The 23,310-nt window shown below is 28.0% G+C and overlaps 1 protein-coding gene across 10 annotated transcripts in view; it reads left to right on the top strand.

The window, feature by feature from the left end:
* Nucleotides 1–23,310, top strand: part of LOC130664649 (RNA binding protein fox-1 homolog 2) — a 138,654-nt gene that overhangs the window by 68,748 nt on the left and 46,596 nt on the right. For all 10 annotated transcript variants that reach the window (XM_057464671.1, XM_057464672.1, XM_057464667.1 and 7 more), the window contains 2 exons: nucleotides 5,654–5,708; nucleotides 22,339–22,359. In XM_057464671.1, the coding sequence (XP_057320654.1) occupies nucleotides 5,654–5,708; nucleotides 22,339–22,359 (76 nt within the window). The remainder of the gene's footprint in view (nucleotides 1–5,653; nucleotides 5,709–22,338; nucleotides 22,360–23,310) is intronic.

Below are 23,310 nucleotides of genomic sequence, written 5' to 3'. Positions count from 1 at the left end.
ACTGGAGCCGCAAATAAAAAAATTAAATATAAAAATAAATAAAATCTATCGAGATTCCCCAGTATTTGTTTATTTACATTTCGGGTTCCATCTAACCAACGTGGGTTTCTATCATTATCTCTTATCCCAGTCTCTCCCTCTCTCCTTCTCTGTCCGTCTCGTTCGTTAGTGGAGTTACCTCTGGGGATGAGAGCCCACTTGTATCATCCTCTTTATTTTACTTTTTTATTTTCCCTCCCTATCTTTTTGACCTATAAAACACAACCCCTTTCATTTTCGCGATGCAGCTTGCGTTTGAGATTCCACAACCACTCTTGGGTCGTTTCCCGTAGCCAATTTGTCTCGGTTGTAGTAATTAAAAGTCAAATTAAATATTTCTTTATACTCTCTTGCGTTAGGGTGCGAGGACACTTGAGGATAGTGAGTAGTCTTGCGGTAGAATTTAATCAGAAATTCTAGAACATGACGTACTAGTTTTTTTTTTTATCTAAATATACCAATCATTTTTTTTTATTACAGTGCCATTGGTATTAATAAATATAATAAAATAATTCTTACATTTACATATTTTTTTTTCTCAAAAAATTTTGCATATACACTGAAAAAAAATAACTTTTGTAAAAAAAATATTTTCTTGAGTAGTACATTAATAAAAATTAGGAAAGCCATCAAATGTCACAAAATTTTTTCCTACATTATAATTTCTTATACTCAGTTGCTACGAAAATTTATTTTCTACGGTTCTATTGCCTACATAAATATATCATTTAATTGTGTACCCAAATCAAAGATATATCTAATTAGTAGGGCCAGGACTTTCGCGTTAATTTAAAAATAATTAATACTTAGTGGTGTGAAATTTTTTATATTACGGGGAAAATATTGGTCTTATTAAAAAATTTTTCAAACAAAAGTTGTAGGAAATTTAATTTTCCAAAACAAATGTCTCTTATAATTTTTTCGTAGGACTAATAAGAAAGCCGTAATTTTAAAATTAAGATTTTCATAATTAATCAAATTTTGAATCATTTATTATGAATCTTAATTTTGGAATTACGGTGAAAATACTGATCGTACAAGAAAATCATAGGAGACATTTTTTTTATAAAATTAAATTTCCGACAACTTTTGTTCGAACACTTTTTTAATAAGACCAATGTTTTCACCGTAATATCAAAAATTTGAACTACTCATTTCAAAAATAAGGCAAAAATCTTGTCCCTACTAATTTCTGTACATAAATGCTGATTTATTCGCTCAGAAAATCAAGTACTTGAAACAAAACAGCAGATTTGAAAAATTCACAATAGTAACCGGAAAATTTGACAGTTTTCTATCAGAGATTAGTGACCTGATCAGGTCATTCTCTGCATTGACTATGAGATTCAACCCAGGATCATATTACAGACAGGGCGAGTCATGTTATTGTAAAAATGACAGTGGTTCTGATATTTTTCTCAAGTGTACGGTCTTGAATATTAAGAGTTTTTCCTCAAGTACTTGATTTTCTCAGCAAAATCAGGAGCTTATCTACAGTAATTAAACATTTCTTTTATTTGGGTATACGCTTAAATAGTAATCAGTTGAACATCATGAGTCATTTTTAAGTCACGGAGAGAAATTTCAAGTAAATATGCCTATGCAGCATCGGAATAATTACATTACTCTATAGTTTGTGTAACGCCGCTCTTATGTGACTGCTTATACGAACTATAGAGTAATGTAATTATTGCGATGCTGCATAGGCATATTTACTTGACTTTTCTCTCCGTGTAGGCAATAGAAGTCTGCAATAATTTTTGTATGCAATTAAATTATATATTTTATATTTATGTTTATATATTTATATTTATGGGCAACAGAACCGTAAAAAATAAATTTTAGTGGCTAACTGGCAGTAGGCATTTATGGTATACGAGAAAATATAGTAGGCATTTGACACATTCAGCAAAAATATTGTAAGCAACTGATGCCTTTCTAAAAATCATTTAATTATTAATTCTATATTTAAAGAAAAGAATTATTTTCTTGACAGAAGAAAATCAAAATTTATTGACAGTACTACAAAAAAAAAAAAAATCAGGAAATATCGAGCTAACCCATATGAAAAAATAATATATGGTTAAAATATATAAAATCATACATGTTTGCAACAAAAAAATATATGATATTTTATATTGTATATTATAAAAAATCATATAGAGATTTTGGCCGATTTAATATAAAATTATATACAGTAGTAAATATATGTATTCCATATATGTAACTTATATGTTTTTTATATTAAGCTGTATATACATTTACATTTACCTTATAATATATTGTATTGATATATTTTCTTTTATATTCAAAAAATATAAAATTTTTATATGAAATGAAATATATGGTAGCATATAATTTATATTATATATGGCACCATATATTTTCTTTGTCATATTTAAGCATATATTTTATTCGGTGTATGTATATGTATATGGGTATATATATTCGCATCAAATTAACTAATTTTGAAAATTTTAACTGCAATTTAAAGAGTATATTAAAATTTATATCTAATTTAATTGGAGTTGGTCATACGAATAAGAAAGTTTTTTTTTCCATACACAATATAAATATATGTTTTTATATATGATCAGAATATATTTTTCGTACATAATAAAAATATATATTTTTAAGTATGATGAAAATATAGTTTTCGTATATGACAAGAATATATATTTTCATATTTGATAAAAATATATTTTTTGTATATGATTGACATATATATTTTATATATGCTAAACATATACAGACTCGTACATTATAAATATTATATTTTTCAACATAAAAAAAAATATATCAGAAAATATAGTTAAATTGGCCACATATATTTTCTGATATTTATCATATATTTTTACATATATTTTGACTATATATATTATTTTCATACGGGAAGCTCAGATTTCTTCGATGAAAAAAATAATTTTGACTAAAGCTATAAAATTTTTGCCCTATAAATATATCAGGTTGAAAATTTCCAATAGCATAATTTATTATAAGAATAAAATAAAATATTTCTAAAAGTTATTTTTACTCAGTGTATTTTTATCAAATTTTTTAGATTCTCAGCATTGTACCGAAAAAAATAATTTTATCTGAATAATCATATTTATTATATTCATTAATTTTTATGGATACTGTTATAAATTAAATTTAAAATAAAAAAAAAAAAGAAAATGCATTAAATTTATTTTTATTTTGCATATTTTATTTCTTGCAATATTTTACGTCATGTTCTACTTTTTCTTCATTCAATTGTCATACGTGATAAGTCTCATCGTGAAATATATTCTCTATTGAATTTTTTTTTTATTGTTATTATTATTTTTTATATCTGAATTGTCAATTATTTTTATTTTATTTTTTTTCCAATTATTAAATGCTAACAATGCTTTAAAAACAAACAAATGTGTCATAAAGTATTCACCCAGATTACACTATTTGTTTCCAATATTAAAATAAATTCATTTTAGTGATTAAAAAAAAAAAAAAAAAAAAAAATTGAGAGAATGCATTTCCAATGGAAATTACGATCTATTGAATGAGAAAGTTATAGGATAAGGATTAATATTAATAAAATAAATAAAAAAAAAAGAGAAAGCGAGCGAGCGAAGTATCGACCCTTAGTCTTCAGCCTCAAAAGTATCGATCGTGAATCATGAATGTGACATTAATCGAATTCATGTCAAACCTTCGTTTTCTAACATTACTTGACTCTTAATTGAGCTTCGTCTCTTGAGCCCTTGATACTTACCAAGTGGTTCAACAGAAGTAGTCCTTTCGAGTGTTGAATATAATCCAGCTTCTCATTACTTGTGCAAGCTATGCTAGTTTCATTCGTTTAAATCTTCAGTACTTGAGCTAGAATAAAAAGAGGTAAAATCTCTCCCGATTACTTTTGACGTTGAAGGCACGTGGTCGACTCAACACTTGTTAGCAGTAAAGACATAGCGATTATTTGTTAATGTCATTACTCATTACATGTTAATTCTTTGAATTCCAGCAATTAAATTTATAATTACAAGTATTTTTACTGTAAAAAAAGGGGTAAGTCCAGGCGGTGTAATAAAATTTTCGGTGGTAAATTTCAACACCGAAAGCGGTGTTAAAATAACACCGCCGAAGGTGTAAATATTCTTTACCGGTGTTTAAAAAATTTCCCGGCATTAAAATATTTAACTTTATGAATATTTTTACTTACGCGATAACTACACGGAAAAAAATTTACTGTTGCTGCAACAGGATTTTCCTGCAGCTGCAAGAAATCGGTCATGTTGCAACAACAGTAAATTTTTTTCCGTGTACAGTTAGACAGTATTTTCATTAATTAATTAAATTATTGGTGATTAAAATGGCGGGCGTAAAATTGTGTAATTTTTAAATAAATTACGTACTCTCTTAAAATGACTCAGTGAAAAAACACGGAAAGATTGGAACACGACTGGTTACTGTTCTGCACCCGACTCAGTACGGTGCTGGAAAAAAATGCTCGATTGTGGTGCAGCACCACACTGATTACTGTGCGAAACCTAACTGAGTGATATGCGCACACGACTCAGTCAGGTCCCGCACAGTAATCAGTGTGGCGCTGCACCACAATCAGGCATTTTTTTCCAGCACCGTACTGAGTCGGGTGCAGAACAGTAACCAGTCGGATTCCAATCTTTCCGTGAACCTACAAATCAGTGAATATTCACTGCGAATCAGTCCCAAGTATATAACTGATTCAATTAGTGACATACTTGAGACTATTTGTGCAGTGAATATTCACTGATTGAAGTACTTATCACTGATTCATTTTAAGAGAGTATAACGTGAAGAATTATTTAAATAAGTACATAGCAAAATTTAAATTTCCTCCAGATAATATTCATTAAATTTTTATATTTTTTTATATGTAATACATTTTTTTTCTAATTTCTATACGTGGAATTTTTTTTTTACACCCATTTAACACTGGTATTTTAACACCGCCAAATTACACCTTTTAAACCGGTGTTATTTCATTTTAACACCGCGTGGTGTTCAATTTAGTCCATTTTTAACACCGCTCTTTTTACAGTGTATTAATTATCATTTAATTTTTCAATTTGAAATCCAATAATTTGCTCGAATTCAAAGAAAAACTCATTTTATCTCATGTATTAAATTATTATTATTATTATATTATTTAAATTTTTTATGACAAATGTACATTAAATAACATGAGATAAAATGATATATATTTAAGATTACAATAAAATTGTTAAATTATAAATAAAAAATGAAAACGTAAAATCAAAATTTTTTAAAATAAAATTTTAGTTATAATTAGAGTTGTTAATTTAAAAATTATGATAATATTTTTTTTTAAACAATAAAAAATATGTGATTTTACGTTACTGTAGTTAATTAATGGATTCGTACGTGGTTTTAATTAAAATGAAAAAGTAAAGTAAAGAAAAAAACAGAAAAAAAAAAAAATTGAAATAAAATAACAGAAAAATCCAATTAACTCGTATGTCAAGTGTCTTTTGTGTTGTAACCGCGTACGAGTCCTTTTTATTAAAATATTAATTTTAAATTGTACTTGAGAATTTTTTATTAATAAATTTTTTATTATTAATCTTGACAGGTGAACAACGCTACAGCGAGAGTGCAGACCAAAAAACCACCGACAGTGCCAAATGGTAATTATTATTATATATATATTTATATTATTTATTATTTAAACTTTTATTTGAATGTCATATGTTGAGTGAAAACTTATTACACTTCAGTCATCGTCCTGTCAAATTATTTATTCCGTGGATTTTAATACAAATTAAATATTTTTACACATATTGAGAAGTAAAAATATTCGCTGTAAATTACATTTTATTTACTTAGCAAGCTGTCTTTCATTTGAATATTCCGCGCGGTTGACAAGTCGACTTAATTGACTTCGCAGCAAACATCAGTTTTTTTCAATACACGTTAAAATTTAAATCATTATTATTTTCGGTGATTTCTCTTCCAAAACAATCCATGGTATCCCATACGGCGTTTCCGGTTGGATTCCCATATGATTTCCTATAGGAATCCACACTATGCCAAATCCATATTTGTAGTATGGATTCCTAAGTGATTTTTTACGTCGATTTCCCCACTCTTAAACATGAATTAGTGAAAATGAGTGTCCGGGTCAAAAATAAAACTTGGTTTAGACTTGGTCGTCTTACTTAGTCACGATTTAAGACGACCAAGTCTAAACCAAGTTTTATTTTTGACCAGGGTGAATATTCACTAATTCCAAGTGCAAACCGAACCGCTAATTTCGAAAAGTGGTTCGGTTGGCACTCAGAATTAGTGAATATTCATATTCGCTTTTTTCACTTATTCATGTTTAGAGAGCATGGGAATCTTGTATGGATTAGAAATAAGGAAAATTGAGAAAAAGCGTCACGTTATTGATACAAATACCATAAAAAGCGTATGTGTTTTCATAAACTTTCCTGGAGTACAATACCTTTGTATTCCTAATTTAGTGTTACGTTGAAATTATTTTTAGTTTCTATAAAGATGTAAAACATGACTTAATTAATAAATCAATAGCTTGTTACAAATACTGATATAAAAAGCATCAAAGATTATTAAAAAATATCCTGCCGATCGAATATTAATCTGTTCTTTTATTCGTATGTGCATATCGATAGACGACAGACATAGAAATTTAGTTACTCCAGATTCTATAAAAATTACTTATATAGAAACCCAGATTCCTATCGGGATTTCCCACAAAGGAATCCATGTATCAAAATTTCTATATGGAAATCCACGTATCCAGTTTCTGATGTGAAATTCCTATATGGGAATCCAGATATCTACAGTTTCCTATGTAGCTTTTCTATAGGGGAATCCAGATCCCTATAGATTTCTATACAGTTCTATATACTCCTATATTAATTCCTATGAATTCTTACATGAATCAATACTTTCCTATATGGATTCCTATGGTTTTCATGTTACCCACATGGATTTTTTTAATAGGGCGGCAAAAAGAAAACATTAAAAACTACTCTCTTAAATTTGAAACAGTTAAAATAGTGACTATTCACTGTTTACTAGTGAAAAGTATGTCACTAATTCAAACAGTGGTATACTTTTCACTGGCAATAAGTGACTATTCACTGCCAAATAGTGATTTTCACTAATTCGTTTTTTGAGAGTACAGCTTCACAAAGTAACCTAGGGCTTCAATTGGAAAACTATAAAAATTACAGTTTAAAATAAGAATTTCAGAATTTTACTAAAAGTGTAATCAAAAGTAGATCTTAGACCTTAAAACTAACTGCCGATAACTATAATTAATAAAATTATTATTTGAAACTGTAGATTTTACATAATTTTTTTAAGTATTTCCAATTTTAAATTCCAAGCGCCCCATTATCACATAAAACTCTAATATTTCTTTTTTCCGTGTAGTTTAATGATCGCAAATTAGTGATAATAAGCTTTTGTTCTTTGACTATTAAGCTTATAATGGTATAATGCTAATATTCGAATAGTAATATCGTGATTCTAATTCCAATATATAATAATTCACTAATAGATCCATTAAATAACAGCTATAACAAAGATAATTTTTTTTTTCTGTATTTTCGTCTTCAGTTGCTTTGGTTTCGTCTATTTTATCACAGTATCTGTTATTAGTGTTTCAATCTAATGAGTATTGTTAGCTTACATTATAGTTATTACTGTAAACTATGCCTGTGGTTATTTTAATTATTAATAGTGATTGTCATCCGTCAAATTGCGATCATTGTCAATACCAATAGCAAAATGGCGAATACTTTGAAAATTACTATACCGTTAATTAGCAATTAATTGAAGGCATTGATGACAATTATTACTAGAAAATTTTCATCGTGTAGTTTAATTATTTGAGTTAATAAATAAGAATTTTTGATTATTATTGTATTACTGCACTGCAAACTAAATCTCGCTGTTAAGGTTATAGGTATTAAATTAAACCCCGAAAATGGTGTTAAACTTTGTTCTGGTGTTAAGTGGTGTTAAAAAAACAAGTAGTTTTATTTTTTGAAATATCAGAAGTCGAATTGTATTTCGAATACAAATAAATGTTTGTTTGTTTGTTTGGAAATTTAATGATACGACCGATTTACCACTCTCTAAAAACGAATTAGTGAAAATCACTATTTGGTAATGAATAGTCACTTATTGCTAGTGAAAAGTATACCACTGTTTAAATCAGTGACATACTTTTCACTAGTAAACAGTGAATAGGCAATATTTTCACTATTTCAAATTTAACCCTCGGAGTACACCCGGGGTCAAATTGACCCCACTTCACTTCCGAAGAGTTATATCTCAAAAACTATGCATCATATCGGAATGCAGGTCATGACGTTTTTTGTAGATAAAACAATGCTCTTTCGAATACAACTATTATTATTTCGAATTAACTAATTTTTAACGATGAAAAAATTAGTTAAAATTAAACCTGACTTGAGAAATATTTTAGGATAAAAAAAATTCTGGGGTCATAATGACCCCCAGTGTACTCCGAGGGTTAAGAGAGCAGTTGATAGAAAAATCCAAAAAATATTTGACGAGACATTTTAATCTTATCATATAAAATATAGGAATCAGATTTTTATGATTGAAGTATCTATGCAAACTAAATAACAGAGTAATGAAAAAAATAATCATGCTTTCTAAAAATAAATTAGTGAAATTCACTGCAAATCAGTGGATAGTCGCTATTTCAACAGCTGTAAGTATAACACTAATTCGACCAGTGGTATACTTATAGCTGGTTCCTGCTGCATATTCTCTAATAATTCGGAGTACATTTCACTAATTCATTTTTAGAAAGTAATGTTCCTAAATATTCAATTTGACAAGTGATCAAAAATATCAGCAATTTGTTCAGTTTAATAAAAGTTACATTTTTTATTTCATAGAAAAATTCTCTCTAAACATGAATAAGTGAAATGAGTGAATATTCACTGATTCTGAGTGTCAACCGAACCACTTTTTGAAATCAGTGGTTCGGTTTGCACTTGGAATGAGTGAATATTCACTTATTTCCACTAATTCATGTTTAAAGAGTCGTTTTTATCTCAATTAACGATAATTTCGTAATTTGAATTAAACATTATTATTATTTTTTGTTCTGTTTTATAAATCTTAGAACATTTACATTCACACCCTCATACTCTAATCGTCAATTGACTCCTTATGTCTACCGGTTAGATAACACCCCTAAATATCACCGCTACAACGGTGTAAATTCTTTTTAAGACCGCATCGGTGTTGAATAAGTCCATTTTAACATCGATTTTTTTACAATTTATTATTATGATTTTTTTTTATAAATAATTTAAATGATCGCATTTAAACACGTAGGTCGATTTGTAACTCGACTGTAGTTCACAGAGGCCGTTCGTCGCGTAAATCCCGTCCTAATCTCCTTTTAATTGTGTCGGCATTTGAACGCTTACTCAATCCAGATTACTAAGCCAGCTGTACTGGTGCAGTAAGAGAGTTTCGTCTTTCTTCGTCCTCGGTCCCCGGTTTTAAATCTTTTACTTCCACTTACGTCCTCGCTTTTGTCACAAACTTTACCCACGTAAATATCATTTATCTTATAATAATCTGTTAAATTACTTTATAACTCACTTAGCTCAATAATTCTTCCTGTTTATAAATAAACAATAATTAATTCCCGAGAAAACTTAAATTACTTAATACATTTTAAATTACCGGTTCCTTGTCACCGGTATCAAAATATTAAATTTTTTATTTTACGCCATTTTTTAATCTTTCATTTAAATTTAAAACTATTAATGACGCGATTACTTTAATTGGGAATGAGAATTAAAAATTTTTAAACTTTTAATTAAATCGAAATTTCAAATGAGCAATATAAATTTTAAATTAATTCTAAATTGTGTGGTCAGGGAGGTGAGCAGACTACTCTAGAAATTCTATACTTGTTGGTTTAATTCACCTCCACCCAATTATTGAACTAACGTGACAGTTAATTACACTATTATTTAATTATTTTAATTACATTATGTTAATTTATTTATTCAATGCACTTTACATTAATTGTCATTAACACTTGGAAAGAAAAATTTTTAATTACGGCAGATATTTTTTCTTTTAATTTAAAAATAAATATTGACGTCCCCTCTATCGGTCAACTTCTTAAAAATCTATAAATAGATTAATTAGCTGTGATTACGTTACATAAAAAAAACAAAAATTAAATTTTTAACATTTATAGATCTTGAAATTTAGCCAAAATTAGGTTACTATATATATTAAAATTTACTATAAATATGAAATCAAATAAAGAATTAAACGACGTTTCTTAGCAAGAAAAAAAAGTAGTAATGAAGTATTTTTTTTTTATTTTATGAATAATATAAGACGATATTTTATTACGAGTCAATAGTAGACATCAGTTTGAACATTATTGCCTAATTTTGAAAATGAATTTGTAAAAAATCTTCAATTTCTTCATATCTTATATATACCCGCATGAAAAAACTTTATGTGAAAAAATATACTTTAAAATATATGAATATTATAATGTGATATATTGCACAATATATAAAATAATATTTATATTTTTTCCGTATTAATATATGATAATATATTGAAAAAAAATATATTGCACGACTCATAATGCGAAGCATTAGGGAGTGCTTTACCATCGAAAATTTTGCTACAATATATTAATTATATATTTATCAATATAACTTTTTTTATGTATGTTCAGCATATATATCTTAGTATATTTTATTATATATTTATAGATTGTATTAAAAGTAGTATATTTATTAATATACAGTATGATGTAAATTTTTTATATAAGTTTTCTAGTATATTGCAAAATATATGGTACTCCATATATTTTTCGTACTATGGTATGTTACATAATTTACATAAGTTACATTAATTTAAAACATACTTTTTCTCAAAAAATTAATGTTGAAATTTTTAAAAAATTATTCAAAAAATTCTGACTCTTAAACAGAAATTTCGAAATCCGCGCAATTTTTAAATTTAAAAATAAATTTTTTTCTATTATTACAGTTGACTTTCTCACTTATTTATAAATACTAGCACTTTAATTAATCAATTAAGCATCGTTTAAATTATATCTATATCATTATTTATTAACTTGAAAGTCAATTGGGTCACTTTTTTTTTTTTTTATTGTTATTAACTCAGAGCTAAATAAAGTATCGCTTCCGTAAGAGATTATATTTAAAAAAAAATTTCTAATTTTAAAAATTGATTTTCTGAAATGGTTAGTAAGTCGGCATAAAATTATACAACTGTAACAGGGGGTAATAAATATAACGAGACAACTTCCTTAGTGGTAAAGTGTTTGCATGTACAGTGAACAACACTGGGAAAAAAAAAAGTTTTGTCATATTATTAAACTAACTTATTTTCTACCTCTATTCTCATTCTATTAATTAAATTTTTAATTAAAAAGGTTTAAAAATATTTTTGTTGATGCAACAAAATATTTTTAGTATTTATAACAATTAAATAAAATAAATTATGAATTTTTACTCGACTTTTTTTTTATAATAATAATAATAATAATAAAATAATTATTATTATTATTCTATATATTTTTAGAGAAATTACGGCTTTTCTGATTTGCTTAATTGACAGAGAATTTTTTAAATTATATTATTTCGTATGAGTGGATTACTAATTCTAATATCGCATTATTTTACATGCGCACTGCAATACGTCAATAGAATAAAATCTCATTATCAAATATAATATTATTATAGAAACGGTTTCGCCCCAAATATACTTGCTGGGCTCATCAGTAAAGTTAATGCAAATACATTCTACTTTATACCATTTAAACGGTGTTAAAGATAGTGATGACGAATTTTTCATATGAATGTTTTTAGAGCAAGTATTCCAAACTTGCTTTCATACTTTTGATGAATTCTATTATCTTTGTATAGCCTTGTATTATTTTAATTAACGATCAGAATTTTTTATATTTGCTTTTAGAGGAATTACAGATTTTCTGATCTGCTTACATTCTATTCTATTGATCTATAATGCAGAGTGCATATAAAATAATGCGATATTAGAATTATTAATCCACATGTTATCATTCATGTGAAAGAATGAAATGATTAGAAAAGTCATAATTCCTCGAAAAACAAATATAAAAAATACTGATCGTTAATTCAATTCACGTTAATAAAATGATGATAATTAATAATAATAATAATAATAATAATAATAATAATAATATTAAGAACAATAACGACAACAACAATAATTATATTTTATTAAGAGGAATTTAATTAATGAATAGAATCAAATATATTCTTTGTCAATTAAGCAGATCAAAATAGCCGTCATTCCTTTAATAACTATTAATAATAATAATAATAATAATAATAATAATAATAATAATAATAATAATAATAAACAATAACACTAATAATAATAACAACACTATTATTAATGACAATAACAACACTATTATTAATGACAATAACAATAATAATGATAACAATGATAATAAAATGATTAATACTAATAATAACAATAATAATATTAATTACACACTGTAAAAAATCCGGAGTGAATCCGGATTGAAATTAAATCCGAATTCACTCCGCGAATTTTTTACAGTGCAACAATAATTATATTTTATTAAGAGGAATTTAATCAATGAATAGAATCAAAAATATTCTTTGTCAATTAAGCAGATCAGAATAGTCGTCATTCCTTTAATAACAATTAATAATGACAATAATAATAATAATTGTTTAGTAAAAAAAAAAGTCAAAAAAATTAGTTAGTAATGACCTGAGAGTATGTACGGCCATCGAAAATAACGAATGACAAGGTTGATTGGGATGTGGTTTATAAATAAGTCTTGAGTAGCGACAAGCGACAATAACGATCGCCATGTTGCTGCTGCCAAGCATTTCTCAACAAGCTAACTAAACCACAGCACACACACTTTATATTATTATATATTTATTCTTATTCCTATTGCCATTACTGTCACTATTATTATGTCTCGTTGTCTCTTGCGCCAAATTACATCTCTAATTATAATCAAATTCATACGACCGCATTTTATCTTATCGACTCACCCCAACTTAAAACACTTTCTCAGATCTTCTATCAGTCTTACTATATTACAAACTAACAACTTTCATGCTCATACTCCGTCTCAACAAATTATTATCACTTCCGCTTTCTTAAATTAAGACATTATAATACCGTCACGCTATTTTAATCTCTAACAGTTTAAATAATTTATAAACTTTTTTATTTCAATAACGTTGTTGTTAATTACATTTTAAACTTTAAATTTTAATCAAACCAACTTCGTTTTATGAATTATTATTTTACTTAAATTATAGAAATTGTTACGCACAAAGAGAATTATTCTTGTTTGAATTTTTACACGAAAAAAATAAACCAAGAAAATTTCAGCTCCGTTTCGAACGGAACGAATTCTGAATTTCATTAAAAATTTAGTCAAATATAAATTAGAAATTGCAAACTTTATGACCGAGAATTTCCGCGTCTTTTAAAAATTAAAAATCTTTAAATTTGGGGCAAAATGGACCCTCTAAAAAATCTACTAAAATTCGGGTATTATTTTATTTTATTTTAAAAGCTAATAAATAAATTTTTCAGAATTTTGAATTTTCGCGCTTAAATATTTCGAGGCAAAATTTTAGAGGATCTATTTTACCCCCTCCCCTACTTCCCAACGCTGAAAAATTCATAAAAAAAGTTAAAAAAAAGTGTTTACAGAAACGAATTATTTTTTTTCTTATCAAATTTTCGGAGCATCCCGTCGTGGCTTATCTCCCTCAAGTCTTGTAGGCAATTAACTCAGTTATTTGAATATTTAAATAACATAAAATGTACAATTTTATATTTGTCATTTTTACTGGTAGTATTTTTTCCCGCAAATTTATCTTATCTTTTATTCCGAGCATATCGCTCCATTTGAAATTCGAAACCTGACAGAGCTTTTAAATCCTCCGGGGGTGGGTGAGGTGAGGAAGTACCCAAGGGATAGAGATGTAACCTGCGATAAAGTTTCCCGCGTTCGAACGACACCTCGTTTGTCAACATCTCGGCTATCCTTTTTTTTTTTTTTACTTTTTTTTATGACGAAACGTTGTTAGCCCACGAGTTTTCCGTTTATGATCCATCGAGAAAGAGCATCTTGTGTCAAATCTTTTATCTATTGGGTGAAACGGAAAATAATAAAAAAAAATTACGGAAAATAGAAGAGTCAATATGATTCGAAGACACAAAACTTCCGGTCATTTTCCGTTTATTTTTACACTGTAGCATATCGCCGGCGGTCTATCGTGAAATTTATCACTCAAAATATATTTATCTTCCGGATTTTCTCTTTTAAAAAAAAAATTTCTTTTTTATTTCCAATATATCGGAATGATATTCTTGTAATTTCTGTTGGCATTAAAAATTCATTACCTGAATTACATGACACTGAGTATGTTATGTCACTACTAGAGATATTTTATTCATCGTCAGCAGAACATAAATGAATAATTAATTAAATTAAATAAAAAATTCAAACATGATCGATAACTATTTCGGTAACCATTCAAGTGATGTTTACGATTATTTTTTTTTTTTTATTTGAAACAAGAGGTTTTACTGTCGGAAAAAAAGATGAAGAAAAATAAAGCTTAAGAAAAATGTAGGAAAGTACCGTAGGGATTAAAAGGCCAAGTCTTGAAAAATTTATCGCGCCTCTTTGCTTTCCGTTGTATTTCATCGGTGAAGAAGTTAAACTACGTATAGCTATATATATTTACTATCTTGTACAGAGTAGAGGGATGGTTTCGTTAGGCAGTAGTAATGCTCGGTGGTTGGTCAAACGTAACATCACGTCTCAGATCTAAGACGCAATTTTTACTTGAGCCAGAGCCATTTTCACAGTATTTATTTTTCTTCTTTACTGTTTTTTTTTTCTTTTTCATTTTTCGTTTTTTATTTCTCAGTTGATGAAAAGCATCTTATGTACTTTATAAAAGATTTTGATAACATAGATTTTACATTTTTTTTTTTTAATTTACAATTTATGGGAAAATTGGGCGAAATAGATGTACCCGAAGATCGGAAGGTTTTTCGCGCAACAGAAGTGAAAAAATTTTATGCAATTTGACTGCTTAGGGCTGACTTGAAGGGCAGTTGGGGGTGGCCTGCAATTTTTGGCTGACGTGCAAAACATTTCAGAAATCTAGATCCATTAGATTTTTTATTACTTTCATTTTGTTTTTTTATTTTCGTTATGCGCAAAACGTTTAGATCTTCAGGTAAATCAAAATGGAATGTCAAATTTTTTTTAAAAATAATTTCGGCTTATAAAATACTTGAGAATTTAAAATCAATTGGAAAGATTTTTAAATTTACGCGGTCAAACTTCCGGCACGAGCAGTTACAGTCACAATGAGTCTGTAGTACCCCAGCATATTCGGTCAATTGTAAAAATTAAATTGATCGATATTTTTACAAAGACTAGTCTTAATTTTTATCATCAATTTTAACTTTGAGTTGAAATATAATAAAAAAATTAGAAATTTGAAAGTTATAAAAAAGTATAATTGGTTTTTTGCAAATTTCTCTGCAAATATTGAGTTTTTCGAAAAATTTACAGAAACCTTTTTTGTAGGGCTTCAATTTCTCTACAAAAAACATATCATGTACTTTTTTCAAAAACCGAACCGCTATCGAGATATTTTGAGTTTAAAAATCGAACAACTAAATACAGAAATTTGAAGTTTGAATTTACCGGGTTTCGGGACGTGACCATTAAAAGTCAATTAAAAAATAAATTTACACGACAAAAATATTTCCAACTTCCTTAAATTAAATAAAATTTTGTCCATTCGAATTTTCAAAGCTTGAATGGTTTAATTAATTCAAGATTCAATTACATATTTACTGCCAACTCGAAAAGGTTTTAATTTTATTAAAAATTAAAACCAATTTCAATTTTTAATTTCCTTTATTTACGAGCACGAGAAGTAAGACGATATAATATTAAGCAAAGAACTTATTTTCCCATTAAATTAAATTTGCTAATGAATAAAAAACTATAAAGAATAATATTCTTTTATTTTTATCTTCATTAAATATAAAAGGCAGCAGCAAAAGGTTATTAGTAACCTTCTATAAATTTTTCACCAAGCCACGTATCACCTCCTTCCGTCGTTGGGATATAAATAAATTATGCAACAGCAGCGTTCATTAATGAGCCTTGCTAGCACGTAAATAACGTCTTCTCTATCTGACATATATATTGCTTATACTTTTTGTACTTAACCTTTTATTTTTCTCAACACAGTATCTCATGTATACCACCGAGATTATATTTGCCATTTCGTTGAACGTGAAATACCCCTTAACCACTGAAAATTTTGCCACTTCATGCGGAAACGCAGACGAAATAAATCTTAAAAAGGTTTCAAACTCTTTCCTTTTATTTTTACATCTTATTTTTTATCTTCATTCCATCTCACGTTTTACTTTTATAGACAGAAATATTTTAAAAAAAAGATAAATATGAAAACAAAACGAACATACAATAAAATTGCAGCAAGTGATGTTTCAGTATATAAACATTTATCTTTTCCATACTTTTTTTTTTATTATTTCTGCTCTATTGCTCTCGAAATTATACCAGTTATGGAATTTTTATAGCCTTGTTATTGTGAATATACATAGGGCTGGTTTACGCGATCAATATACGAGTTTGTTTAAGCTCGAGATGTTTTCCGGTTAATTCCCTAAGGTTTTATACGAGTAGAAGCAAAAGACCTTTTTAGACGGTCTTGGAAAATTAATGTACCAGTATCGCCTCTTAGACACATAGTCTGCTTTATCTTCTTTGTCTCGGTTTTTACTTTTTATTATACACTTTTTTTTTATTAAAGTTATTCTTTAAGATTGCCAACACAAAAATGTCTTCCATTAACTTAACCACCGAGCACTTAGCTCGATGACCATCTAAATTTACTTTTTTTCTTGTATACTTAGCGTTAAATTGCCGATTAACGTTCAATGTAACGACAACTCGTCACTTTATTTTATTTACGCTTTGTCGTAGTTGAGTAAAACCTCCCGGTGAGTTGTCACTTTTTGTTGTTGTTGATACTTTTATCGTAAATTCTGGAAGAAGGGGTGCTACAGTATGATAAAGCTCACTTCCAGTCGCACGCGACACTTTTATCAACCCTGCGAATACTCTGTTTGCACGCAGAATTTTAAATCGTTTTCTATTGACAACCCGATAGATATTTATCATGACAGCAATAGATTGGTATTAACAAGTCTAGTTTCAATTTAATAACTATTAGTGTCAGTTGTTGATTTATTTTATCATTTTAACTATTAATTAAGGATTTTAAATTTTCCCCTATTTTTTAAAAATATGCAGTGACTTTAAACTGTGATAACCGTATTAACATTTTGTTAATTAATTAGAAACAAATTATAGCATTCATTGACAAAAAGGACAATGTCGCAATTTCGCTGAGATGTGGAATTTACAAATAATCACTTACTCTCTTAATTTGAATCAGTGGAATTCCACTGGTTCGCCAGTGAAATCTCACTGGTTTACTAGTAAAACTCACTGATTTGACCAGTGGTTTTGGCGGCCATTTAATCCCATTGGTTACTCAGTGAACTTCACTGGTAAATCAGTGAATTTTAATGGCGGACATAAAAGTCACTGATTCATCAGTGAGAATTTCCACTGATTCACCAGTGAGTTTCACTGATTCAACAGTGTGCGGATATAACTTTCATCATAACCCAACTTATACATATAGGGCATGATTATTTACGTAAAATGAATAAATTAAAAAGATATTTACGCAAATTTACTGTATCCAACTTTCATTACATTAACCGTATTAAAATTATTCAAAGTAATGTGGAAAAAAGAAACTGCACTCGAACTTTCTTTGAAATTTTACAAATATAATGGTCGATTACATTATAAACATTATCAAGGCTTGGAAGATAGCTTAAATTAAAAACATAATATAATTTATGTAAAATAGAAAATGCAATAATAGGGTCACAATTTAACTTGAAATGTATTAATTAATTCAATCGACATTAACAAACAAACATCAGGTTATACAAATCATAGGTCGCTGTTGATAACGGACACTCGAGGTACTTAAATTTTTCACTGGTTTGAATCAGTGAACCCAATACTCACTGGTTTACCAGTGAGCAACTTTAAATCTCACTGATTCACCAGTGACTTTTTTATTCACTGAATGAACCAGTGGATTTCTCACTGATTCAAATAAAGAGAGTAGTTATCAATTAGATCTTGAATCATCTTGTAAAAAAATTTATCATCATATTTGAAAGTCCTTCATTATACGCCTTTTATAGACAATGATTAGCATAATTTTCGAGTATTTCTTACAGAAACTTATCTAATACAATTATATATGACACTCGTGAACCCGGGTCGAAAAATTTGATCTGATTTTAGTCTACTTAGATTGGATTTGGACTAATTGGTCTGTCTTTAAATTTTAATAAAAGTTTTAACCTGTTCTTGATCTAGAGGCGGGCAAAATCAGACTGAAAATTATTGAAGACAAGTCTGATAGGATAGTTCGGGCAAAACTCGGTCATTTCGGTCGGGATGTCTAAGAAATTCTAGAGAATATCTAGAATCAGGGCTCGTTGCTGAGAAAATAGTATATTACACATCGAGGGAAGTAAAGTAAGAAATGTCTCAGATCACATGTAATTGTTGGCCGAGGCGAAGCCGAGGTCAACAAACATGTGATCTGAGGCTTTCTTATTTACTTCCCGAGGAGTGTATGCTATTTTTCTCCTCGACGGAGGCGGAAAGCGGCAACTTCGTTTTGCACAGCGGGACGAAAGTTGACGCTTTCCGCCCGTCGAGGAGAAAAAAATTTTCCCTTCACTTCTGTGCACGCAGAATAATTTTTAGTAAAAATTACTCAAAAAGTTTGAAACCGTGCGGATATGTGGTAAATATCTAAATTTTTCCCATGTACATTGTAAAATATACTACTCGATATGTCAATGAAGTGCAATTTCTACTAACAACATATTAAAAATTAAGTTACTGGCTAGATGTTCTTACAGTACCAAACTTTATGGGTAATTTTTATTCAAAAATTCTCTGCGTGTGCTGGCATTTTTCCAGAAGACTTGTCCGATATCCCCGAGACATTTAAACATCCAAAGGATGCCTTAATTTTGATCAAAATCGCCGTCTAAGAAATTCTAGACTTAGCTCGAAAACAGCGGGAGAGTTTGGGGTTTTCCCGTAGGGTCAACTGTTTTTCAAATTTTTTTTTCCTTTGAATGATTTTAAAGAAAATATTTTTACACCAATATTTTGACAGATATTATTTACAAGAGATATTCTTGTGAAAATATTTTCCCAGGATTGTTTTTACAGGGGTATAAATTCACCAGTCACCCTTACGTAATTTCAGAATTATGATTATATTGGTGCTCAAGAGCGTCTGTAAAATATTATACCAGCGGAATGAGTCCGGAAAGTTATTAGAAACATAAATTATTTTTTTTAAAAATTATATCAATGCCAAGAATATTATTATTTAATTGCAAAAGCATTTATTTAATTAAAAGTATAAAAACTTCTGAACTGTTTTATTAAAGAAAAAAAAATAATAATAATAATAAAAGAGTTAATTAATAGCTGTTACTTCTGCATAGAGCTCGGCAACAAAGAATTAAGTTGCAGAAAAAAAGAACCGAGAAAAAAATTTAACGGTAAAACTTAATTCAGAATCAACTTTTCTCTATTCTTTCCTAACTAATGAAGTCGCGATCAATTTCCTCCGGTCCCGGGCATTTAACTCAACCCAAGCTTTTCCATTATTTTCTTACGGGAATTTAACTTGGTTTGTTTCTATCTGTTTTTTTTTTTACTTTTCTGTGTGGACGCTCTAACTCTTGGATGGTCGGGCCATTAATTTCGAGTCTTTTAAAAGCCCCTAGCGACGAATACTATTTAAAGTACAAGCTTTTAGTAATTACCTAATAATTACAATAAATTACATATATATATATTCTTGGGATTTCATATCTTTGGCAGTTGATTAATTAATCAAAATAGCTTTCTGACCATCAAAATGTCATCTATTCACAGTTAAGCCTCGTCAATCCAATCGGTATGTGTGCATAACATAGTTTTGGCCAATTTAACAAGTTAATCGACGCTCTGATAACGCGCCCCTCAACTTCGATACCAATTACATTAGAGCATAAGCATAATAACACCTTCATTAAATTCCTTATTAATTAACTCGTCTCGGCTATCGTGACTTGGATCAAAACTACTCGCAATCAACCGCAAAATCTAATAATTCTCAAATATATGACATTCAAATATTTATATTCTTCATATAGACCCGCATGAAAATACCATATATGATAAATATATATGGAAAAATATATAATCGATATGGGACCATATAAGTAGCCAAAAACGATATATATTTTCTTATATATAATATAGTAAGTTTTAATATAATTAATTATATACGTAAGTTTATGAGTTAATACATGTATTATATATATTTATAATCATGTATGTAAACTTATAAGTTAGCATATATATGTATTACATATATTTATAATTATATATGTAAATTTGTAAGCCAGCTCACACATATATATATATATATATATATATATATATATATATATATATATATATATATATTCTGAACATAATGTTTGAATCTTATAACAAAGAGAGGAAGACAGAAAAGAATAGATTTTATTTATTCTTACATATATGGGAAGACTTATATGGTTCTATATATCGAAAAATACACAAAAATTTATAAAGTTAAATACATGGTGCATATATCGTGCCATATAATGATGAATTATATATACATTCTTATTTGTTTCCATATAAATAACATTTATTTTTGAACATATTAAAATTATAAGTTTTCAAATATATAAATAATATATTGAAGTTATATGGAAATATACGAAATCATATAAGAGAAAACATATATGGAAATATAATAAAATCGGCCAAATCTATATATAGTTCTGTATAAGATTTCATGTATTGTCACATATATATTTATATCTGTAACATATATTTTTTAATATATGTTTACCATATATGATATTTTCATGCGGGGAGTAGAGGTACCGTTTTTGGCCAGTTTTGGACACTTGAATAATTTAAATAAATTAATTTGTAAAAGACGCAATGACATAATTAATTTTTCAAATATCTACAGAAATACTTTTGTCATACTGTTGTATTGAAAATTTTACTTTATACTTTTTCATTAATTAAAATAAAATATTAAATGTCCAAATAGAACAGTGGCCACGAATGATACTTCTACCCTATCAAATATTTTTTTTTTACTAAGGAGTCATCTTAATTGTACGGTTCAAAAATAAGAATTTGGGAAAATTACAAGAATATTGAGGTTTTTCGTCTTCTGTTATTTGACCAAATTTTTTACATGGAAAAAAGATGTCTTGAGTCAAAGTAATATTTTTGAAAACAAACGTTTTCGAAACCAAGTCAAGATTTTCTTGAGCCAAGAGAATTTTTCTTGATCAGAGGAGATTTTTACTTTATCCGAGAAAATTGAAGTTTTTTATTTACTTTCAGTCGATAATTTTTTTTTTCTCTGTATATTCCTTAATAATTTTTGTAAAAACAGTATTTTGCGTATTCTGTTGACTGGCGGGGGGCGTAACTTTTTAAAAAATCATCGGAAATAAAAAGAAAACTAAACGTAGGTCTATTTAATTTTTTATTTTTTCATACAAAATGGCGGTCTCAAATCAAAGTATTCAATTTTCAATATAAAATCCACATTTTTTTCTCTATAAAATTAAGAAAAAAAAATCCTTACGTTTAGATTTGAATGCACATTCGAACATTTAAAAAAAATTTCTAATTAATCAATTAATTATAATGTGAAATATCTATACGTGCTATCAGTCGCCAGAAAAAAAATTTAAACAGAATATAAAAAATAGTTTTTAGTATTGAAAGTGTTCAAAAAACTCTTAGCAATTAAAAATAATTAAAATCATTGTAGTTTTATTTTTACGAATTTTAAAATTCCTCATTTCGGATCGCGCACTTGGGGTGACTTCTTAAATATTTACGATAAAATTTCTGTTTATGATCCGAAAAAATTTCTAATGAATAATGAAAATCTGTTGCAGTTTGTGTCCAGTGGCCAGAGGGTAGGTGCATCCACGACGTGCCTGAAGAGGCACTTTTTACTCTTTACTCGGAGATTCGAGAAAATTGCCAAGGGTTCTCCTGATATGAGTGCAAACCAAGGGAAGGGCTACGACTTATAAATCAGAGACACGAACAGATAAACATTTTTCAGTGAAAAATTTTTTTATTCACAGTTTTAAGTTCGATATATCTAAATTATACCGGGTTAATTATACAATATCGAACACGAAATAATTAATTTTAAAAATAATTTTATACGTTAGTACGTACACTCGTGAAGATCGAGTTTAGTTTCTCGATTTGTGATAATTATAGCTCCCAAGAGCCGCCATACCATGACCAAGCCATAAATAATAAGTAAAGATAAATTTTTAACGCATGAAAGAGATTTACTTTTCATCTGCAATATGCGGAATGAAAAGAGACGACAAATGTTTTATACTTTTTTCATTTTTACAAAACGATACAAGCTCGTATTTGAATGAGCTTACTATCGTTTTTAAATAACTTTTATTTATCAATGATCGAAATTAAATCTCTGACATTTGTCGTCTTTATTTTTGTATGTGAATGAGTGTCCCCGGTCTATCACTGGCCTGGTAGAAGGTCATCGATATCAATATTAAATGCCACTACAGTCCCTGCAGCTAAGGTGGGTCCATTTTATTTACAATTCTAAGTCATGATTTTTAAAAAAATAGATTTATTATAACAGCAAAAATCATCGGACAGGAAACGGTTTTTTAAATTCGACAGAAAAATATTTTGTCGATTTACAATTTAAATATTTTTAAACATTTACATTTTTAAAATTACTAATTCTTTCACTTCCACTTTCCAATTGGTCGCAGGCTCCTTTTAATTATTTCTTTATAAATTACCCGGTCATTCTGCAAAAAATCAGAGGTTAATTTTTAATTCAAATTCATTCAATATAGAGTTTTTTTATC

Source organism: Microplitis mediator, chromosome 3, assembly GCF_029852145.1.
Source record: "Microplitis mediator isolate UGA2020A chromosome 3, iyMicMedi2.1, whole genome shotgun sequence".
Lineage (NCBI taxonomy): Eukaryota > Metazoa > Arthropoda > Insecta > Hymenoptera > Braconidae > Microplitis > Microplitis mediator.
Note: the sequence above shows the minus strand (reverse complement) of the source record. Positions and strands in the feature narration are given on the sequence as shown.